Below are 16,871 nucleotides of genomic sequence, written 5' to 3'. Positions count from 1 at the left end.
CGGAGCGCACTTGAGACCCGCAGAGAGCAGGACGGGTGGCTGTGCTGGGGGCTCGTGCCGCCCAGACAGCCTTGCGGCCGAGATGCCCACGAAAGAGCCGGTGGGAACACCGAGGGGCCCGCCGGGGCTGCCTGATCCCGTCCGTCCTGTCTGGGTGGCGGAGAGCTGTTGGGCGTCCCTGAAGTAGGGCTTTAGGGGTGTGGGGTCCATGCCTGCAGACAGACTTCCCCCCTCCCGCGTGTCATTACTTGGGAAGGACAAAATGACATTCGGTTGTTGCCTCAAAGCCCTGATCGCCAGACCTGCAGGATGGGAGCTGGGGGGTCGGGGAAGGAAGCCCCCCGGGGGCTGGGCTTCTGTCGCTAGCAGGCGGCCCCTGGCCACAGGACCCCAGGACGGGCTCAGTCGCTTCCCCAAGCTCTTCCTGTGCAATCAGAAGAGGTAGAGAGAGAGAGACGGGCGTTTTTTCTTAGCCCCGGCCCCAACAATCCGGGCTCAAGGTGCAGATCGCATGGGAGCTGGTCCTACCCCCAGAGCATGTTTCTAGGCAGCCTGGATGTTGTGAGATCTACCGCTTCCTTCACTTAGCTGGAACAGACCCTCTCCTGGAGGGATTCCTGAGATGGGCTCGCGGGTACCACACAGCTGAATGAACTACATCAAAACAGACCGCTTCGTTTTTTTGTGACGGGCGTGGCAGCTTTGTAGGATGAGAGTCCTGATAAAGTCCATCCCGGCACGGAGTGAAGCCCCCTTGACCATTTCTCAGTTGGGTTCCTGTGAATAAGGTGACGTGCCTTTAATCTGTGTGCATGCTTCCCGAGGCTTGACCTTCTGGAAGAAATTTATAGTTTCGGTCAGCTTGGTCCTATGTTGAGTCTTTTCTGGTGGTGAGCCTGTTAGCTAGGTGGCTGGCCTGGGATATTGGCAGGCCTTGCTCTGGAGTTGAAGGGAACTGTGAACCTTTTCAGTGTGTCTAGGAGTAACATTACAGGCTGGCTGAAAAACTGTGTGCTGTGTTCTCTTCAGCTGTTGCCAATGTCCTCGGGGAGGTGTGGTGAGCTGCCTGGGAGTTTGTTTGCAGATTTGCTTATTTTCACCTGTTCGCTGGCGATTTTTTTTTTTTTTTTTTTTTTTTGAGTTGTAGTCTCACTCTGTCGCCCAGACTGGAGTGCAGTGGCACATTCCCGGTCACTGCAGCCTCTACCTGCTGGGTTCAGGTGATCCTTCGGCCTCAACCTTCCAAGTAGCTGGAACTACAGGTGCGCGCTACCACACTCGGCTAGTTTTTGATTTATTGTAGAGACGAGGTCTCGCCAAATTGCCCAGGCTGGTCTCGAACCCGCAGGTTCAGGCAGTTAACTCACCTCGGCCTCCCAAAGCGCTGGGATTACAGACTGAGCCACCGAGCCCGGCCTCTCTGGCGATTCTTTAGAGGCAAGCGCTCTGAACTGCAGTGGAGATAATGAGTGGGACTTACCAGTGTTCCAAGTGGGTCGGATATCAGCAAAGATACTGCCAACCCGGGGAGTGGCTTTATGGGAGGCAATGGAGAGAAAGCTTTCATAAGCACAGTCTTCACATTAAAATGTCAAGGATCAGTCATTTTAATAGGCACTGGTTCCGAATGGTGTGGGTTTCTTTTTTCTTATTTCTTTTTCATTTTAGATATGTAATGACCCTTAATATCAGAAGACGTTAACTGTCACAGTTGGGGAGAAAAGGCCTCTCATGAGTTCTGAACAGCCAATCTTAATTTAATAGGCAGTATTCTTATCATGAGTGAAATGTTCAAGTAAATTGTTTTAAATGTCACTGCAAATGACTTTGTCAACTAACATTTTGCTAATCTTGATGCTTCCATTTTATGTTGATAATGAAAATACGTTTTATCAGTCTTATACTGATAAAGGGTTGACAGGTTTAGCCAGAGCAGTTTAGAGGGACTCAAACTGTGTAGAACCTTTTCAGAAGATGTATTTTTATAGATGGCTGTTCATATGGAAGCCAGTAAATAATGTGGGTTGCATTCTGGCTATTGAACTTGCATCTGTTGGGTAGGGGCTTGCGGAGAGACTTACTAAAGCTTACTAAAGATATGTTTGTCCTAGTTACAGATGAAATCGAATTTTGAAAAGATCATGAAACTACGAAAGTGAGCAAGTTTGTTTGAAATTAGGATGCTTCTTTATTGCAGTCTTTATCAGCAGTATACTATATATTCAAGCTTTTGGATGGAAAACTTACAAAGCATCTATCTGTACCCTGATGCCTACTTAAAAAACAAAGTTGGAAAAATATTGTTTGCAGATGTGAGAAGGAAACATGCTTCACTTACATCCCTAGGGCACTGTACTCATGGCTTCAGGTACCCTAAAATAATTTGAGTGGATATGGCTCAGGAAGTAAAAGTTATTATAAGCTTTCTATGAAAAAGAAAAAAAAAAAGCAACAAACATGCAGGTCTGTTATCTGCTTTTAAAATTTTACTTAGTAGTTGATTGCAGGTTATTGAATGCACATTGTGCTAGGCTAATGGGTTTTTTTTCTTCTTCTTTTTCCAGTTACCCCGAGATAACACTTGATTGGGTAATCCACCTGCTATTAGGCTTAACAAAAGCATGGGTTTTCTACATCCTTCAGGATAGTAAAACACCAAAGCTTGTGTCCATTTCAGAATAAATGGTAGTAGGATACCCCTAAAGTAAATTTTATAGTGTCATTAGAGGTTGTTATTTCCTTTCAAATGTATTTACTGCGACTTTTTCTCCCTGTGCAATGGCATTTAAGCTTTTTTGTTATTTTGTATACCACAATTTTATGCAAATGGTTACTGTGTTGCTTTTGGTATCCAGCTAGAAGCAAGGTGCTATCTGAGCAGAAAGGAGGCCGTCAGACAGTGATGGCTTTCTGCTGAGCCTCAGTAGTTCTTGGCAGACGTATTTTCCTATAAAAACTCGTAAATGGCAGCCACTGCTTTTTCTGTTGAGCTTTTGCTAAACTTAAATCTATTCTTGTCACTCTTTTCTTTTCTACTGAAATTAGCCCAATATGGTAAGCCTGAAAATCTTTGCAGTGGATTAAAGTCTTTGCAGAAAAGAGAGACGAAAAAGAAACACTTTAATTCTATCATTGGCATTATTAGGCTGGGACTTGCCAAGCAGTGAAGGCGGATGGTGTGAATAGAGAGGTTTGCCAGAGCGGAGTGTGTTGGTGTTCATTGCTTCAACTGTAAAGTAACTAAATGAGTCGCTTGGTGGCCACTGCCTGGGCTGCGGACCCCCAACAGCTATGTCTGCACACAGGTCCGAAAGCATCTATTATGATGCCCTCTCAAGGACAGCGGAGGGGCATGCAGACATTCCGCAGAGCTGTTCAGCTGCTGGACCATCTGGAGGGGAAATAAAAGGCCTGGACTGGGGGCTCTGGCATTGTGCATGTTGATTATTTGGTTTTCACTTGCCAGACATTGTCCCCTTTTCACTCCCTCCAGCCCAGAACAGACGTCCCTTTTGGCTGGGGCACATTCTTCCAAGCTCCTTTGGGTACCTTGACTGGGCACCGGAAAGTCCATAAACTCACGCACCTACTCATGATTCCAGCCACACCTCCACCCACCTCTTTTGCAGTCCCATTTGGCACTGGGATGTCGTCAGCTGGGGAAATGGGCACTGCAGTCAGGGTCCGCAGCATTTTGGCAGCCTTGTTTTGAGTTATTTGGAAGGAAAAATCCTCCAAATAGTTCTCATTATGTGTGGTGATTGGGTGGTAAATGTTTTGATTAGTGGCCCTGTGCATCTGCCTCTTATATAACCATCCCTAGTTAGAACTCCAGAATGTAACCCACACTGGCCCTTCTATTCTGAAGTAGTCGTAAAACCTCCCTAATGACTTGATTGGGAAGGTGGATGGTGAGGGGAGGCCCAGGTTTATGGCAGGCTTCATAAAACTGGAGCTCTTTTTTGCAATTCGAAGAATCACTCACTCAAAACCAAACTTTTTTTAAAGATGTGGGGTACAATTCAGGATTAGGTATACAAATGGACATCGTACAAAGTTTGGGCCTCCCTTTGGTCCTCACTTTGCCTGGTTTGAGATCAGGTAATGTTGTGTCCCCACCCCCACCCAGGCAGTGTCCCGCTACTGCCAATACCTTTCTTACAGTGTTATGGTAGATGTTCAGGGTCAGCTTGTGAGTGAGAACATGTGGAACTCTGTTCTTTGTTTCTATGATAGATCACTGAGTATCATAGACTCTAAGTTCATCCAAGTTGCTGTGAAGTCCATATACAAAACCAAACATTCTTTTTTTTTTTTCCCTGAGTTGGAGTCTCACTCTGTCACCCAGAGTGGAGTGCTGTGGCCGCTCCCAGCCACCGCAGCCTCGACCTAACCAGGCTCCGGCGATCCTTCTGTCTCAGCCTTCCAAGTAGCTGGAACTACACGCGCGCGCTACCACGCCCGGCTGATTTTTTGATTTATTGCAGAAATGAGTTCTCGCCAAGTTGCCCAGGTGGGTCTCAAACCCATGGGCTCAGGCAATCCACTCACCTCAGTCTCCCAAAGTGCGGGATTACAGGCTGAGCCACCGAGCCTGGGTAAAACCAAACATTCTTAATCTCTGAGTAAGGTTCCTGCCACTGGATACTAGTTAGGGCTTGAGTTTGAAAAACATTGGATTGTACAGATTGCACATCCTTACATATTTATTTTGGGAAGTAATTTAACAATTATCAATTTCTGGGCAATACCTGTTACTGAAGATAAAGGACTCCTCAAGGTCATTTTTATATATAAAAAAATTTCTTTCTTCCACACCCTAAATCCCAAAGCTGCTTTGAAGAAAAAGAGAAAACATATTCCGTGTTTCCCTAGTGCCTTGTAGGCTGTAAGGGTTCAATGAGTGGATCAAGGAAGGTAGGGAGGAAGGAACACCACGTCTCCTGATTCCAGTTTGGAAAAGTTTGTGGCCAAGGAGCGTTTTTGTGGCAGTTTCTGATACTCAGCACTCTTCGGCTGGCCAGCACATAAAGGCGGAGGTAAGGGGTTTGCTGATGGTATCTTTCAGAGGTCCCACTCATATATTCTATATGCGTGTGCAGGATTGAGGGATAATATAATTAAAATCACACTAGAGTTCAAATCCACCTCCAATATTAGTGCTGTATCCTTGGAGAAGTTGCTTAATTTTGCCAACCCCCAGTTTCTACGTCCTGGATGGAAAATGATGATATCTGTTTCTAAGAATTGGATTAAGTTAGATGATATCCATAGAGTACTTGTTTAGGCAAGACTCATAGTAAATACTCAGAAGTTAAAAAAAAATTATATCCTCTGAATTCCTAATTACATTTCAGCCTTTCTGATTTTATGTAACCTTAAATTTATCAGTAATCTGCCTTTCAAGATGGAAATTCTGAACATCTCCTGCTGCTATTCTCATTTAGTGATATAATGATGCTTATCTACACAGTACATTCCCTGTCCCGGTCCCTCACCGTCTGTTTTGTGGCATTCCTCATCTCCTGCTCTGCTGCTTCGAAGGTAGATCTGTGGCTGATTGATTTGTTTACTTTGCCCCCTCTCCAGTTTACCCCTCTTTTGTAAGTTGCAGGTCTTCTCTTGGTTGTTTTCTCAATCACCCTCCTGTATCAGCTCTCTCTGGGATTAGCAACTCTGAACCCTCAGAACAACCCTTCCAGATGGGTATTGCTGTCTTCACGCTGTCATCCACTTGAAGAAGTGTCTAACACAAACTCCTCCTCCAAAGTTTCGTCCCATGACAGAATAATTCAGCTGAAGTTTGTGCGACCACTGGCTTCATGACTAGCCCGTTGAATTAAATGTCACACAGCATAGTACAATTTGGCAGTCAGTGTTGGAATTCTGTGACTACGTCTGCTGGCTTATATGTGAGACTGAAAATGTCTTTGAGAAAGGACAGAATGGGGGAAGTGGAGGTGTGTATGTGGAAGAATTAAGCCTTTCACAATGTCCGCATGCCCATTTCTGTAACCCTCCTTCAGGGTCAGTTTCTCTCACAGAGTATCCGTATGCTAAGTCAGTCCCTGGTCTTTACTGAGTCCTATTATGAAAAACAGACTGTACCATGCATTTGGTGGAAGATATCAAAGAAATAGAAGGTGTGGATCTTACCCTTAGAGAAATATCTGCCAAGTGGGGAAGAAAAAAAAAATTCTTTCACATGAAATTACTGATGAACATTTGGGGAATAAGATCAACCAGTAAAAAACGCGTTCTGTGCCAGATGAGTACTGACAGCTTGTCATCACGTGTAACATCTCCTGGATGTTTCCATGAGCATTCGTTCCACAAGGGCGGGGCTTCCCCTCCTACTGAAGTCAGAAGAAGGTTTTCCTAAAGCCTGGTGTTTGGGAAGGAGGGAGATGAAATAAAGACTTTTCTTTTTCTTGTTTTCTTTCTTTTTTTTTTTTTTAAGGAAAACTGCTATAAAATGAAAGAGGTTTGATTCAGTGAAAACCCGGTGACTTCCCAAAGAGTGGGGCATGGTACTTTTTCAAATTCAAAGCAGCAAATAAGATCGGGACTTCTCCGTATGTTGTGTGTTTCTCTTTCATTGGTTTGGATGGACAAATCCCTGCCCCTTAAAATAATTTTTATGCTGGGTATGGTGGCTCACACCTGTAATCTCAGCACTCTGGGAGGCTGAGGCAGGAGGATTGCTTGAGCCCAGGAGCTCAAGACCAGCTTGGGCAACAGTGAGACCTTGTCTCAAACAAACAAATAAAATTTTTTAAAAGGGAAATGTAAGAATTCTTTCACGGTTGAGTTCTTAAACAAATCTGCAAAATCAAGCAAAAGCAGAACGGTCTGGCTTTTATGAAGTTAATCAGATTACAGCTCAGGGAACTGTGAAACTCAGGGTGTGTCTCAGAGCCATGGCAACAATGAAAATCCCAGCACGTCTTAGCGATTCTCAGTTGATCTTGGTTGACAATTAACTGGTGGATTTTAAGTGAATCTCACATTAGCCAAGCTGCGGCTTTATCTACATTTTTAATTCTTGTTGCTTTGCATAACAACGTGGTGTTTCTTGCCTGGTGCTTGGATGTTTATATAGCGCTCTCGACTTATTTTGAAAACATTTACATAGTGTTTTGTTAACCCAGCAGACTAACCCTGGGAAGTCAGCCAGAACCCGAAGCACCTTAGTAATAGAAAACCTGGTAATTAGGAGAAGAGACCATCCAATACTAGGACCTGGACCCAAACTGTGCCATGTTGCTTTAATGGGTGGCCCCAGTAAAAAGTGTGCTGTGTGACGAGCTGTTCACATTTATTTTCAGAGTCCACCTAGTTCTGCTGAAACCCTCGGGAAGATGCTGGCTCAATTCTAGCTTGTCACGTTTTGAACAACTGTCTGTGGAAAGAAAGCAAACATAACCTAGTACCGCCCTGCTATGTTCTAGAAAACTCTTTTATTTTCAGTTCTGGCTGTATACAATATCTTAGTTTACGAGTTTCCCATTGTTGTAATGATCTGCTCCATGGAACACACCTCTGGGTTAGAGAGTTTTCTAACTAAAAGTTTTCTCTCTCTTGGCTTGGTTACTGAAAGCTGCCGTTTTTTATAGTCAGGGGCTTTTTCTTCGAGACTTGTTGCAGATGAATGAGGTCATCGTCTCAAGGGTACATGTCGTGTTTGCACCCATTGCATCATGGTAAAGGTACCTCCAGACGGGGTAGGTTTCAGGCTTTCATCAGAAGATCTGGCACATTAGACATGAATCATTGAGCAAAGGGAAAAAAACAGATTTCATTCATAAAATACAAGGTATCTGGAATTTTATGATGGATTTTTTTTAAACGACTCAGTTATTAATGTCTCTGAGATTTTACTGATCTTAAGGATAGTGACAAAATGGAAATCTTGAGGTATGGGGCCGGATGTCAGTGAGCTGGAAGACAGGCTAACCAGGCATAAAGAGATGAGACGCCCTAGACAGTGGAGGTGCCCTGAGGTGCTGAACGATTCCCATAAGCCAGGGCATAGCTCCTCCAAACCTCACTGTCTCAAAGGCTGGAATAGTGTTTTCCCCTTTCCCTAGGCAACAAAGCATTGCCTAAAACTCCCTGGGACTAAAGTGAGCTTCAGGGAATACTCTTCCTGGCACACCTTGTGTGATTGCATCCATGAAGCGAATTGAGGTGCTTTTAGAGGAGCTTGTGTGAAAGGCAGTTGGTCTCATGTAAACAGGGAGTGGTTTTGCAGCAGACTTCATGTTCATCCAGCACCTCTCGCTACAGCTCCGCTCTAAGGACGATGGGGAGTGTCTAGGCTGAACGATGTCGCACCCATCAGTTTGGCTACGCCAGCTGACTGCAGCATCTGGGCAGGCTGTCTAGAGCTTGCTGACTTGCATGGAAGTTCTGGCCATGCATTTTATGGGTGCTCACAATTAGTTCCTGTGAATCGTCTTGCTGTCAAAAGTGGACCAGAAGAACTGATAGAAAGAGAACTGCTTTCAGCCTTGAGTTTGGCAGTCCAGCCATCTGCCTGAGGACCGGGTAGGAGAGGAGGGTGTCGTCCTGCCTGCGTGACCCCCTCATTCTGGTAACATTACCCCCAGTGTGATCTGACTGGAGGGGCTGCCATGACCCGTCCTTGTCTCTGTCCTGCACAGGTGAGCGCTGTGGGCTATGGGATGGATGAGGTGGAGCAGGACCAGCATGAAGCCCGCCTCAAGGAGCTGTTTGACAGTTTTGACACGACGGGCACGGGGTCCCTCGGACAGGAGGAACTCACTGACCTTTGCCACATGCTGAGCTTGGAGGAGGTGGCCCCGGTGCTGCAACAGACGCTACTACAGGACAACCTCTTGGGCAGGGTAAGGTCTGGGGAAGAACATGGGTTATGGGAAGTGGGGTGTGGTTTCTGTCGGAGGGCTGGGGGTGGGGCTGACCACACGTGTTGCAACTTGTTTCTAGCATCCTGACTGTTAATGTGGTAGAAAGGAATATGATGGGTGTGACATAGTACAGTTTGCTCGGGTAGCAAGGGCCTGCTCTAATCTGTGCTCTGGAATTAAAGTGTGCACTAAGCATCTTAGATGAAGAAGGAAAAAGAGGTAATGAGAGGAGGTTTTCCAACTTTTGTCTTGTTCTTTGTGGATTATCGGCTCCCCATTCGTCCCTGGGAAAGAAAGAAGGGGGGTGAGATTTCCATCGAAGAGAAGGAAAATGCCACCAGAAAACTGTGGTTATGACTTTTACTCCCAGTGAATCTATTTCTTGTGTGGATTGTTTCTGGTTGAAGTATTAATTAAACCTTCCACTCAGGAAATGAGACAGGAGGGTAAGTAAATGCAGTGCAGGTTCATTTAAAACTCAGCATGACTTGCTTCCAGCAGAGTTGTGCGTGCGTGCCAACGTTAACTCCTATGTTAGACAACAAATAGTCATGTTCTTCCCATTAACCATGTCACAGATGCGTGTTAAGAGGTCAGAAGGAGTCTTTTTTTCCTCTTGCTGATGGTGAGAACATTTGATCTGTCACAACCTGAGTGCCTTCAGCTCTCATCATCATAATTAACAGGCAAATTTTTATGGCTTTGGGTTGAGTCTCTTGCTGTTGGATTTTGGAATGGTGGAGAAGAAAAAAAAAAAGGGCAATGCTTCCTGAGCTCTGCTGGGTCATTGCTGACACTTTGTAGACAGTGGTTTTTATCATGTGGTGTGAATTGAGGAAGCAGCTATGAAGCTCAACTTAATTCTAGTGGCTGAACTTCCTTTTCATTTTCACTGTCTTTTAGCTGACAAGATGTGTAAGTGACTTCAGACATAGTGCCATATATTGGTGCTCTGTATCCTGAGACAGACGAGAGTAGTGATCATTCTGAAATGGATGTACAAAAGATGACATTCTCAGGGGCTTGGCACCATGCGTGTGGCATTAAACCAGGCTCACACTTAAAGAAAAAATGTGAGTTCTTTGCAAAAACTGGGGCCATTCTTGGCCTCTTTTGGGAGAATTAACTGCTTATGAATATATGAGGTCCCTATAAAATGCTAAAAATCTTGCTTTACAAATCTTGAAAGGAGAATTTTGAAGATTGAACCATTCATTTGCTTCTCATCATGTGATGCACTCAGATATGTTTGACTTCTGCCTCAGTCTTAGACCCTGTGGGATGCAAAAGAGGGCATCTCCCAGTACGGTCGTTGGGTGTCCTGGACCTTTTGGTGTCCATGGAATGGTCTCAAAGGGCAGATCTGTCTTAATGCTTCTTAAAACCTGAGAAGATAGAATGCAATTTAAGGTTTCCTTGAGAAGTTTCCTTAGAGTCAGCATAAACATGGAATCCTCTGTCGTTCACAGACTACACCTTGGCAGCAGATTAACAGTTTGCTTACCAGATGCTGCACATCCTGGCCCTCATTTGGAAGACTAAAATAGGGAGCAGTTATTGATTGACTTGTTAAAGATGTGACACGACCAGCCTGCTTTTTACGTTTGCTATTTGCCTGAATAATGAATACCTCCGTGGTCTGTAGCGTGATATTTACTTAGTGGGCCAGTGATAAAAGCTAAATAGATGTATGCATATTGATTTCATGTGGGAGGTCCCTTGTGCTTGTCTTGAGAGCAGGGTTGGCATGAATTAATGCACTACTGTTAAATTTGCATTTTTTTATGAAACTGAATTATTCTCCTCAGATGATCACATACACTTGGCCATATGTTGTTAAGATATTCTATGTGGTCTATGGTTTTAAATTATATAGAAAAAAAATTCCTTAGGATTCACTGAAGTGATCCAAGTCCAATCAATTTCATGATATATTGAGTAAGGATCATAAGCTGTAAAATTATAAGTTGCTTTTTAATGCCAGTTATCTTTGTTCTCTTTAGAAGGTATTTATAGAAAAACCTGTAAGGGTTAGCAACTTGGCTTAATAAAAAAGGAGAAAGAAAGGGTAGCACAACAAATCCAAATATATTCATCTATTCATTAATTCAACACACATGTATTGTGGGTTTCTTCCTGTCAAACATTCCCCTAGTCTTATAGGATATGGGCAACTTATTTATATTTACTGTAAACTACAGTTTTCCATTAAGTTAGCTTTTGGATCTGTAACGTGGATAGTTATGACTTTAATTTTGTCTTTTAAATCTTAGAGGATAATTTAAAAAATTTTTAATTTTAAAGATGTAGGGTACAATCCAGGATTAGGTATACAAATGTTCATTATGCAGGTACCTTTGCAGTTTCCCTCAACTGGCAATCCCACCCACCTCCTCTGGCAGTTTCCCACCACTGCCAATTCCTTTCTTATAATATTATGATAAGTGTTCAAAGTCTGCTTATGCGTGAGTATAATTTTTTTTTTTTTTTTGAGTTGGAGTCTCACTCTGTCGTCCAGACTGGAGTGCAGTGGCCGCTCCCGGTCACCACAGCCTCGCCTGCTGGGCGCCAGCGATCCTTCCGCCTCAGCCTTCTGAGTAGCCGGAATTACAGGCATGCGCTAAGACGCCCGGCTGATTTTTTTGATTTTATTGTAGAGATGAGGTCTCGCTGCCCAAGCAGGTCTCGAACCCACGGGCTCAGGCAATCCACTCACCTCAGCCTCCCAAAGGCACGGGATTACAGGCTGAGCCACTGAGCCCGGCTAAATATAATTTTTGAATAAAACTTTCAAACGACCTCAATTGGAATTGGACTGAATTAACGTTTTTGTTTGTTTGTTTTGAGTTGGAGTCTCACTCTCTGTTGCCCAGACTAGAGTGCAGTGGCCGCTTCCGGCCACCGCAGCCTCAACCTGCTGGGCTCCGGCGATCCTTCCGCCTCAGCCTTCCGAGTAGCCGGAATTACAGGCATGCGCTACCACGCCCGGCTGATTTTTGATTTATTGTAGAGATGAGGTCTCGCCAAGTTGCCCAGGCGGGTCACTCATGAACCCGCGGGCTCAGGCCATCCACTCACCTCAGCCTCCCAAAGGCGCGGGATTACAGGCTGAGCCACCAAGCCCAGCTTGAATTAATCATTTTATCTTAAAATAAGAAGATAAAAAGCACTGTCTCTTTCAACCAAGAATATGAGGATTGTCTATTTGTGTTTTTATTTTGCAATCCGTCTTCAATAATTTTTTTTAAGACGCCTAATATTTCTTTTAAGTTGTTACCGAAAGTAACTTAAGTCAACTTACCATTTTCCTGCATTTTACTGATAGGTCATGTTCCTCAAAATTATTTTTCAACTCATCTGTCTTGCTTTATAACTTGAAGCTACATTCCCCTAATCATGGTGGTTCCTATGAAAGTGTCTGAAATGCTGGAAGCTTAGAGATCCCTGATGGGAAGGAAAAGGGCCATTGCTGATATGTTTCCTTCTAGGTTATTAAAAGATCTCCAACCACCCAACACTTTGGGAGGCTATGGTGGAATGATTGCTTGAGCCCAGGAGGTCAAGACCAGTCTGGGCAACATAGTGAGGTCCCCATCTATAAAATAAGAGCTCCTTCCTTATCTTTGTCACCAGTTAAGCACCTGTCAGTTGGGTAAGGCCCCCAACACACAAGGAACTCCTCAAGACACTGAAAAACTTACCATCTATTTGGGTAATGTACCCAGCAGGAGAATAACACAGGAAGGAAATACTACAAAAATCCTAAGAAACAGAACCATGAACCAAGTGTTATTTTTTTTTTTTTGAGTTGGAGTCTTACTCTGTCACCCAGACTGGAGTGCAGTGGCCGCTCCCGGCCACCGCAGCCTCGACCTGCTGGGCTCTGGCGATCCTTCCTCCTCAGCTTTCCAAGTAGCCAGGATTACAGGTGCGCGCTACTACGCCTGGCTAATTTTTTGATTTATTGTAGAGATGAGGTCTCGCCTGCCCCGGCGGGTCTCGAACCTGGCTTCCTGTTTCTTATGTCTTTAAAATAAAGTGTTTCCACATGCCTAACTTTATCTCTTTTGTTAGAAATCAGGACATAAAGAAGACAATTTGCCTTGACTTTGTTAAGGCCTCTAGTTATACCTGGTTTTATTTTCTTAGGTGATAGACCAACCTTGAGCCAAAACAGTCCCCTGAAGATCTGAAGAGATTCATTGCTATACTCTTTCATATGAATTTGGATGCTGAAATCCCCCCATGTCCCTGGCACTCTTTAGAATGAGAATAAGCCACCTGGCAGCAGGTCTCACCATTAGCTTCCAAAGAGCCCCATAGGTATGTGGACTTTGGTCATCAAAGGCACTTTGAAATTTTTAGTATTAAAATTTGATAGCTGTTACAAATACATAATTTAGCTCAGCTTTTCTACCTTTCTTAAAGTGTTTGAGGTTATTTTATAAATTTCATGATTACCTTCATATGGTGGCTTTATTTGTTTCCAACTCCTTCAAAGCTTTTTTTTTTTTTTGAGTTGGAGTCTCACTCTGTCGCCCAGACTGGAGTGCAGTGGCCGCTCCTGGCCACCGCAGCCTCGACCCGCTGGGCTCTGGCGAGCCTTCTGCCCCAGCCTTCTAAGTAACTGGAACTACAGGCGTGCTCTACCACGCCTGGCTAATTTTTTGATTTTTATTGTAGAGATGAGATCTCGCCAAGTTGTCCAGGTGGGTCTCGAACCCGCAGGCTCAGGCAGTCCACTCACCTCAGTCTCCCAAAGGTGCGGGATTACAGGCTGAGCCACCAAGCCCAGCTCGTTCAAAGCTTTTTAAAGTTTCTCTTATACACATTTTAATCATATGAGGAGCAAATCAGAAATAGAGAAGGACTTTCTGGTGGCAATTATTTGAACTTGTTCTCTGTGTATAAAATTACAGTTGACCATCAAATAGTGCCTACCCCATGATAGGCACAATTTGCTTATACTTATAACCACCCCATAAATATGTTCTTGTTTCATATCATTGACCTGAGACTTGTAGGGAATGGTGGAAACATTTCTCATAGCGTCTCTCAAATGTCTGAACATTTAGTGTTTAACCACCATAGTTTAACTGGAAATGGTGAAGGTTATTTTTTGATTCCCATGTTGGTCTTGTGATCCTGGGTAAATCATCATTCTTCTCCATTACAGGAATCTCATTTAAATTCCTAAGGGTCTGTGACACCCCCCCCCCCCATTTATAGACAAGAAGACCTTATCAGGAGGCTGCCAGACTTGCTTCTATTCTGTATTACTGCTTTCTCATCAAACCCATGGCAAAATTAAGTTTGACTCTGGTTATCATAAATCCTCAAGTCTCAGTGGTATTTGGTGTGACAGGAAGCAATAGCAGAGGGAAGAGCTGTTGGGAAGGCTTGGACTCGGAACAGCAGGGAGGAACAAATGCTAAGTGGCTCTTCTCTAATGATACTTTGTTTCATAATGCCCATCTCCTTTGCCAGAGAAGATGTGTTCAGGAATGCTCATTAGATTTCACCAGCATTTAGATACTTATGAGTAAGTAGCTTTCTCTCTGGGCAGAAGGGACCTAATGTTCTTCAGTGCTTCACAGATTTTAGACTTCAGAGTTCATCTGTATGGCAGAGAAATCCCAGAACCTGGGGTCATTTGAACCAGTGTCAGGGTGGGGTCCTGGACTTCCCAGTTTCTATATTTCAATGCATGTCTCCACAGTTCTCTCAAACTCCAAGTATGCAAAAATGAATTGCATTCTTCCATCGACCTCCAAACACTGCCACCACCACACTAAGATACTCTACTATTAGAGCACAATCTGCAATGCCACACCTGGATTCAAGGACAACCTCTTGCCACTTTTTAACCATGTTATCTTAAGAACAATGAGTCTGTTTCTTCACCTGTATAATGGAAAAAATAATATCTCCCTTAAAAGATCGGGATGGGGGTTGACTGGAATTGTGTGCATCAAATGCTTGTCATAGAACCAGGGATGCAATTCCTTGTTATACCTGGCTGTCTGCTCCCTTTCTCCACCCCTACATACCCAGAGTGGGTCTTTGATAAGTAGTGACTTCCTAGTCTTGATTTTCTAAGAAAGCTTGTAAGAGTGGAGAATGGATTTACTAGAAACTCTCCTTGTGGCAGTGGTTTGAATTCACTCCCATGTGTAGGCGGGGCTCCTTGAACCCATCTTGGGGTGCATCTTCATAAAGATGCTCTAGGTTATCAAAACCTACCTTTTAAAGTAACCTTGGCCTTTCTCTACACTGTCTGAAGTAAATGAGTACTAAGCTGCAGTAACCTAAATGCTTTATCTAGAATAAAACATTTCATAACTGTGTCTTTCATTGTGAAACTCTATCTCACTGTCAGTCATTTCTCTTTGCATAATGCTGCAAACATTATCTTCCTGTACATCAACCTTCTGATGAGTTCATATTTCTGTACCCGTTTCAACTAACACTTAATGTTTTGAATGTTATTTTATTGATTTCCCTTTGTTTTGAAAGATACAAGCCTACTAGGTATAATGACAGTCGCATAGACTTTTGTTTCATAAGCTCCCCTTTCTAAACACCGGCTTGATTTCTCTCGTCTTGGGTCTGTTTGAAGTACTGCTTGTATGCATGTGGAAATTTTGCGTTTGAGCTCCATGATTACACATGGTGATTTTATGCAATATTAGGTTCCTTATTCTACTTCCTGTTATAGGGTTTTTTTTTCCTTTTTCTTATTTGAAATAGCATTTGTTTCTTTGGTACTTGAACTCTTTTTTCAGAAAGGCAAAGTGGGTTTCTAAAAAAAGCATTTATATGAAATGTGGAGTGGAAAAGGGATCAGATAAATTTCTACTAAATGGTGATGACACATGACAAAAAAATACCAGACTTGACTAGTCTTCCTGCTAATTTAGTTTAAATGTCATGTGTGTTTTTAGTCGGTCATGTAATTTTCCCATTGCTGCAAACTGCCCTTGGAGGCATGCAAGATATAGGCGTGCTTGTAAAATGAATGACAGCAATTATTATTCAAATGAGGGGGTACCAACCAGGGTATGCACAACTTGGATGCTTGATACTTTGTGAGATTTAATTGTTTTGTGTATTTGTGAAGATTTCTAAATTTTAACATAATACAATAGTAAATCTCTCTTGAAGGAGAAAAATGGTACTTAAAAATTCTGTTTGCTGAACATAGCCCACTGATGCACAATTTTTCACAATAGAGGGTAGTTATTAACATTTTAGTTCTGGGTTGTGCCCTGAGGAGCTTTTCTTCCACATCAGTATTCATGAGCATTGAAGGAAAATAACAGTCACCTCCTCCCTTAGAAAACTATCTCTTTGGTCAGGCTGGGCGGCTCAGCCTGTAATCCCAGCACTTTGGGAGGCCGAGGCCAGTGGATTGCCTGAGCCCATGGATTCGAGACCAGCCCGAGCAACTTGGCGAGAACTCGTCTCTACAATAAAATAAAAATAGTATGTGCCTATAGTTCCGGCTACTTGGAAGGCTGAGGTGGAAGGGTCGCCGGAGCCCAGCAGGTCAATGCTTGGGTGGCCATGAGCATGTGTGCCACTGCACTCCAGCCTGGGTGAAGCAGTGAGATTCCAACTCCAAAAAAAACAAAAGAAAAGAAAACTATCTCTTTGAAAGATGTGGCATGTAGGGTAGCACAGTGGCTCACACCTATAATCCCAGCACTTTGGGAGGCCAAGGCAGGCAGATTGCCTGAGCCCAGGAGTTCAAGACTAGCCTGGGTAACATAGAAAAATGTCATCTCTACAAAATGAAAATTTTAGCTAGGCGTGATGGCTTGTGCCTGTTGAAAGGCGCAGGAAACAGTCAGTAGGGCGTCTCCCGAGATGGGACTAACACTATATAAAACCAAACAAAGACAACAAAGGCCCTAAGCTCCTGCTTTTCCCGTGCGTGTGAAACTTAAACCTATGCACAAATATTATCTCCCTATAGGA

The 16,871-nt window shown here is 43.7% G+C and overlaps 1 protein-coding gene across 1 annotated transcript in view; it reads left to right on the top strand.

The window, feature by feature from the left end:
• NIN (ninein) overlaps positions 1 to 16,871 on the top strand; it is a 115,357-nt gene that overhangs the window by 326 nt on the left and 98,160 nt on the right. Inside the window, exon 2 of the mRNA XM_008057265.2 lies at positions 8,667 to 8,870. Within this exon, the coding sequence (XP_008055456.1) occupies positions 8,688 to 8,870 (183 nt within the window). The 5' untranslated portion in view covers positions 8,667 to 8,687. The remainder of the gene's footprint in view (positions 1 to 8,666; positions 8,871 to 16,871) is intronic.

Source organism: Carlito syrichta, unplaced genomic scaffold, assembly GCF_000164805.1.
Source record: "Carlito syrichta isolate Samal-C Ts95f unplaced genomic scaffold, Tarsius_syrichta-2.0.1 Scaffold302918, whole genome shotgun sequence".
Taxonomy (NCBI): Eukaryota; Metazoa; Chordata; class Mammalia; order Primates; family Tarsiidae; genus Carlito; species Carlito syrichta.
Note: the sequence above shows the minus strand (reverse complement) of the source record. Positions and strands in the feature narration are given on the sequence as shown.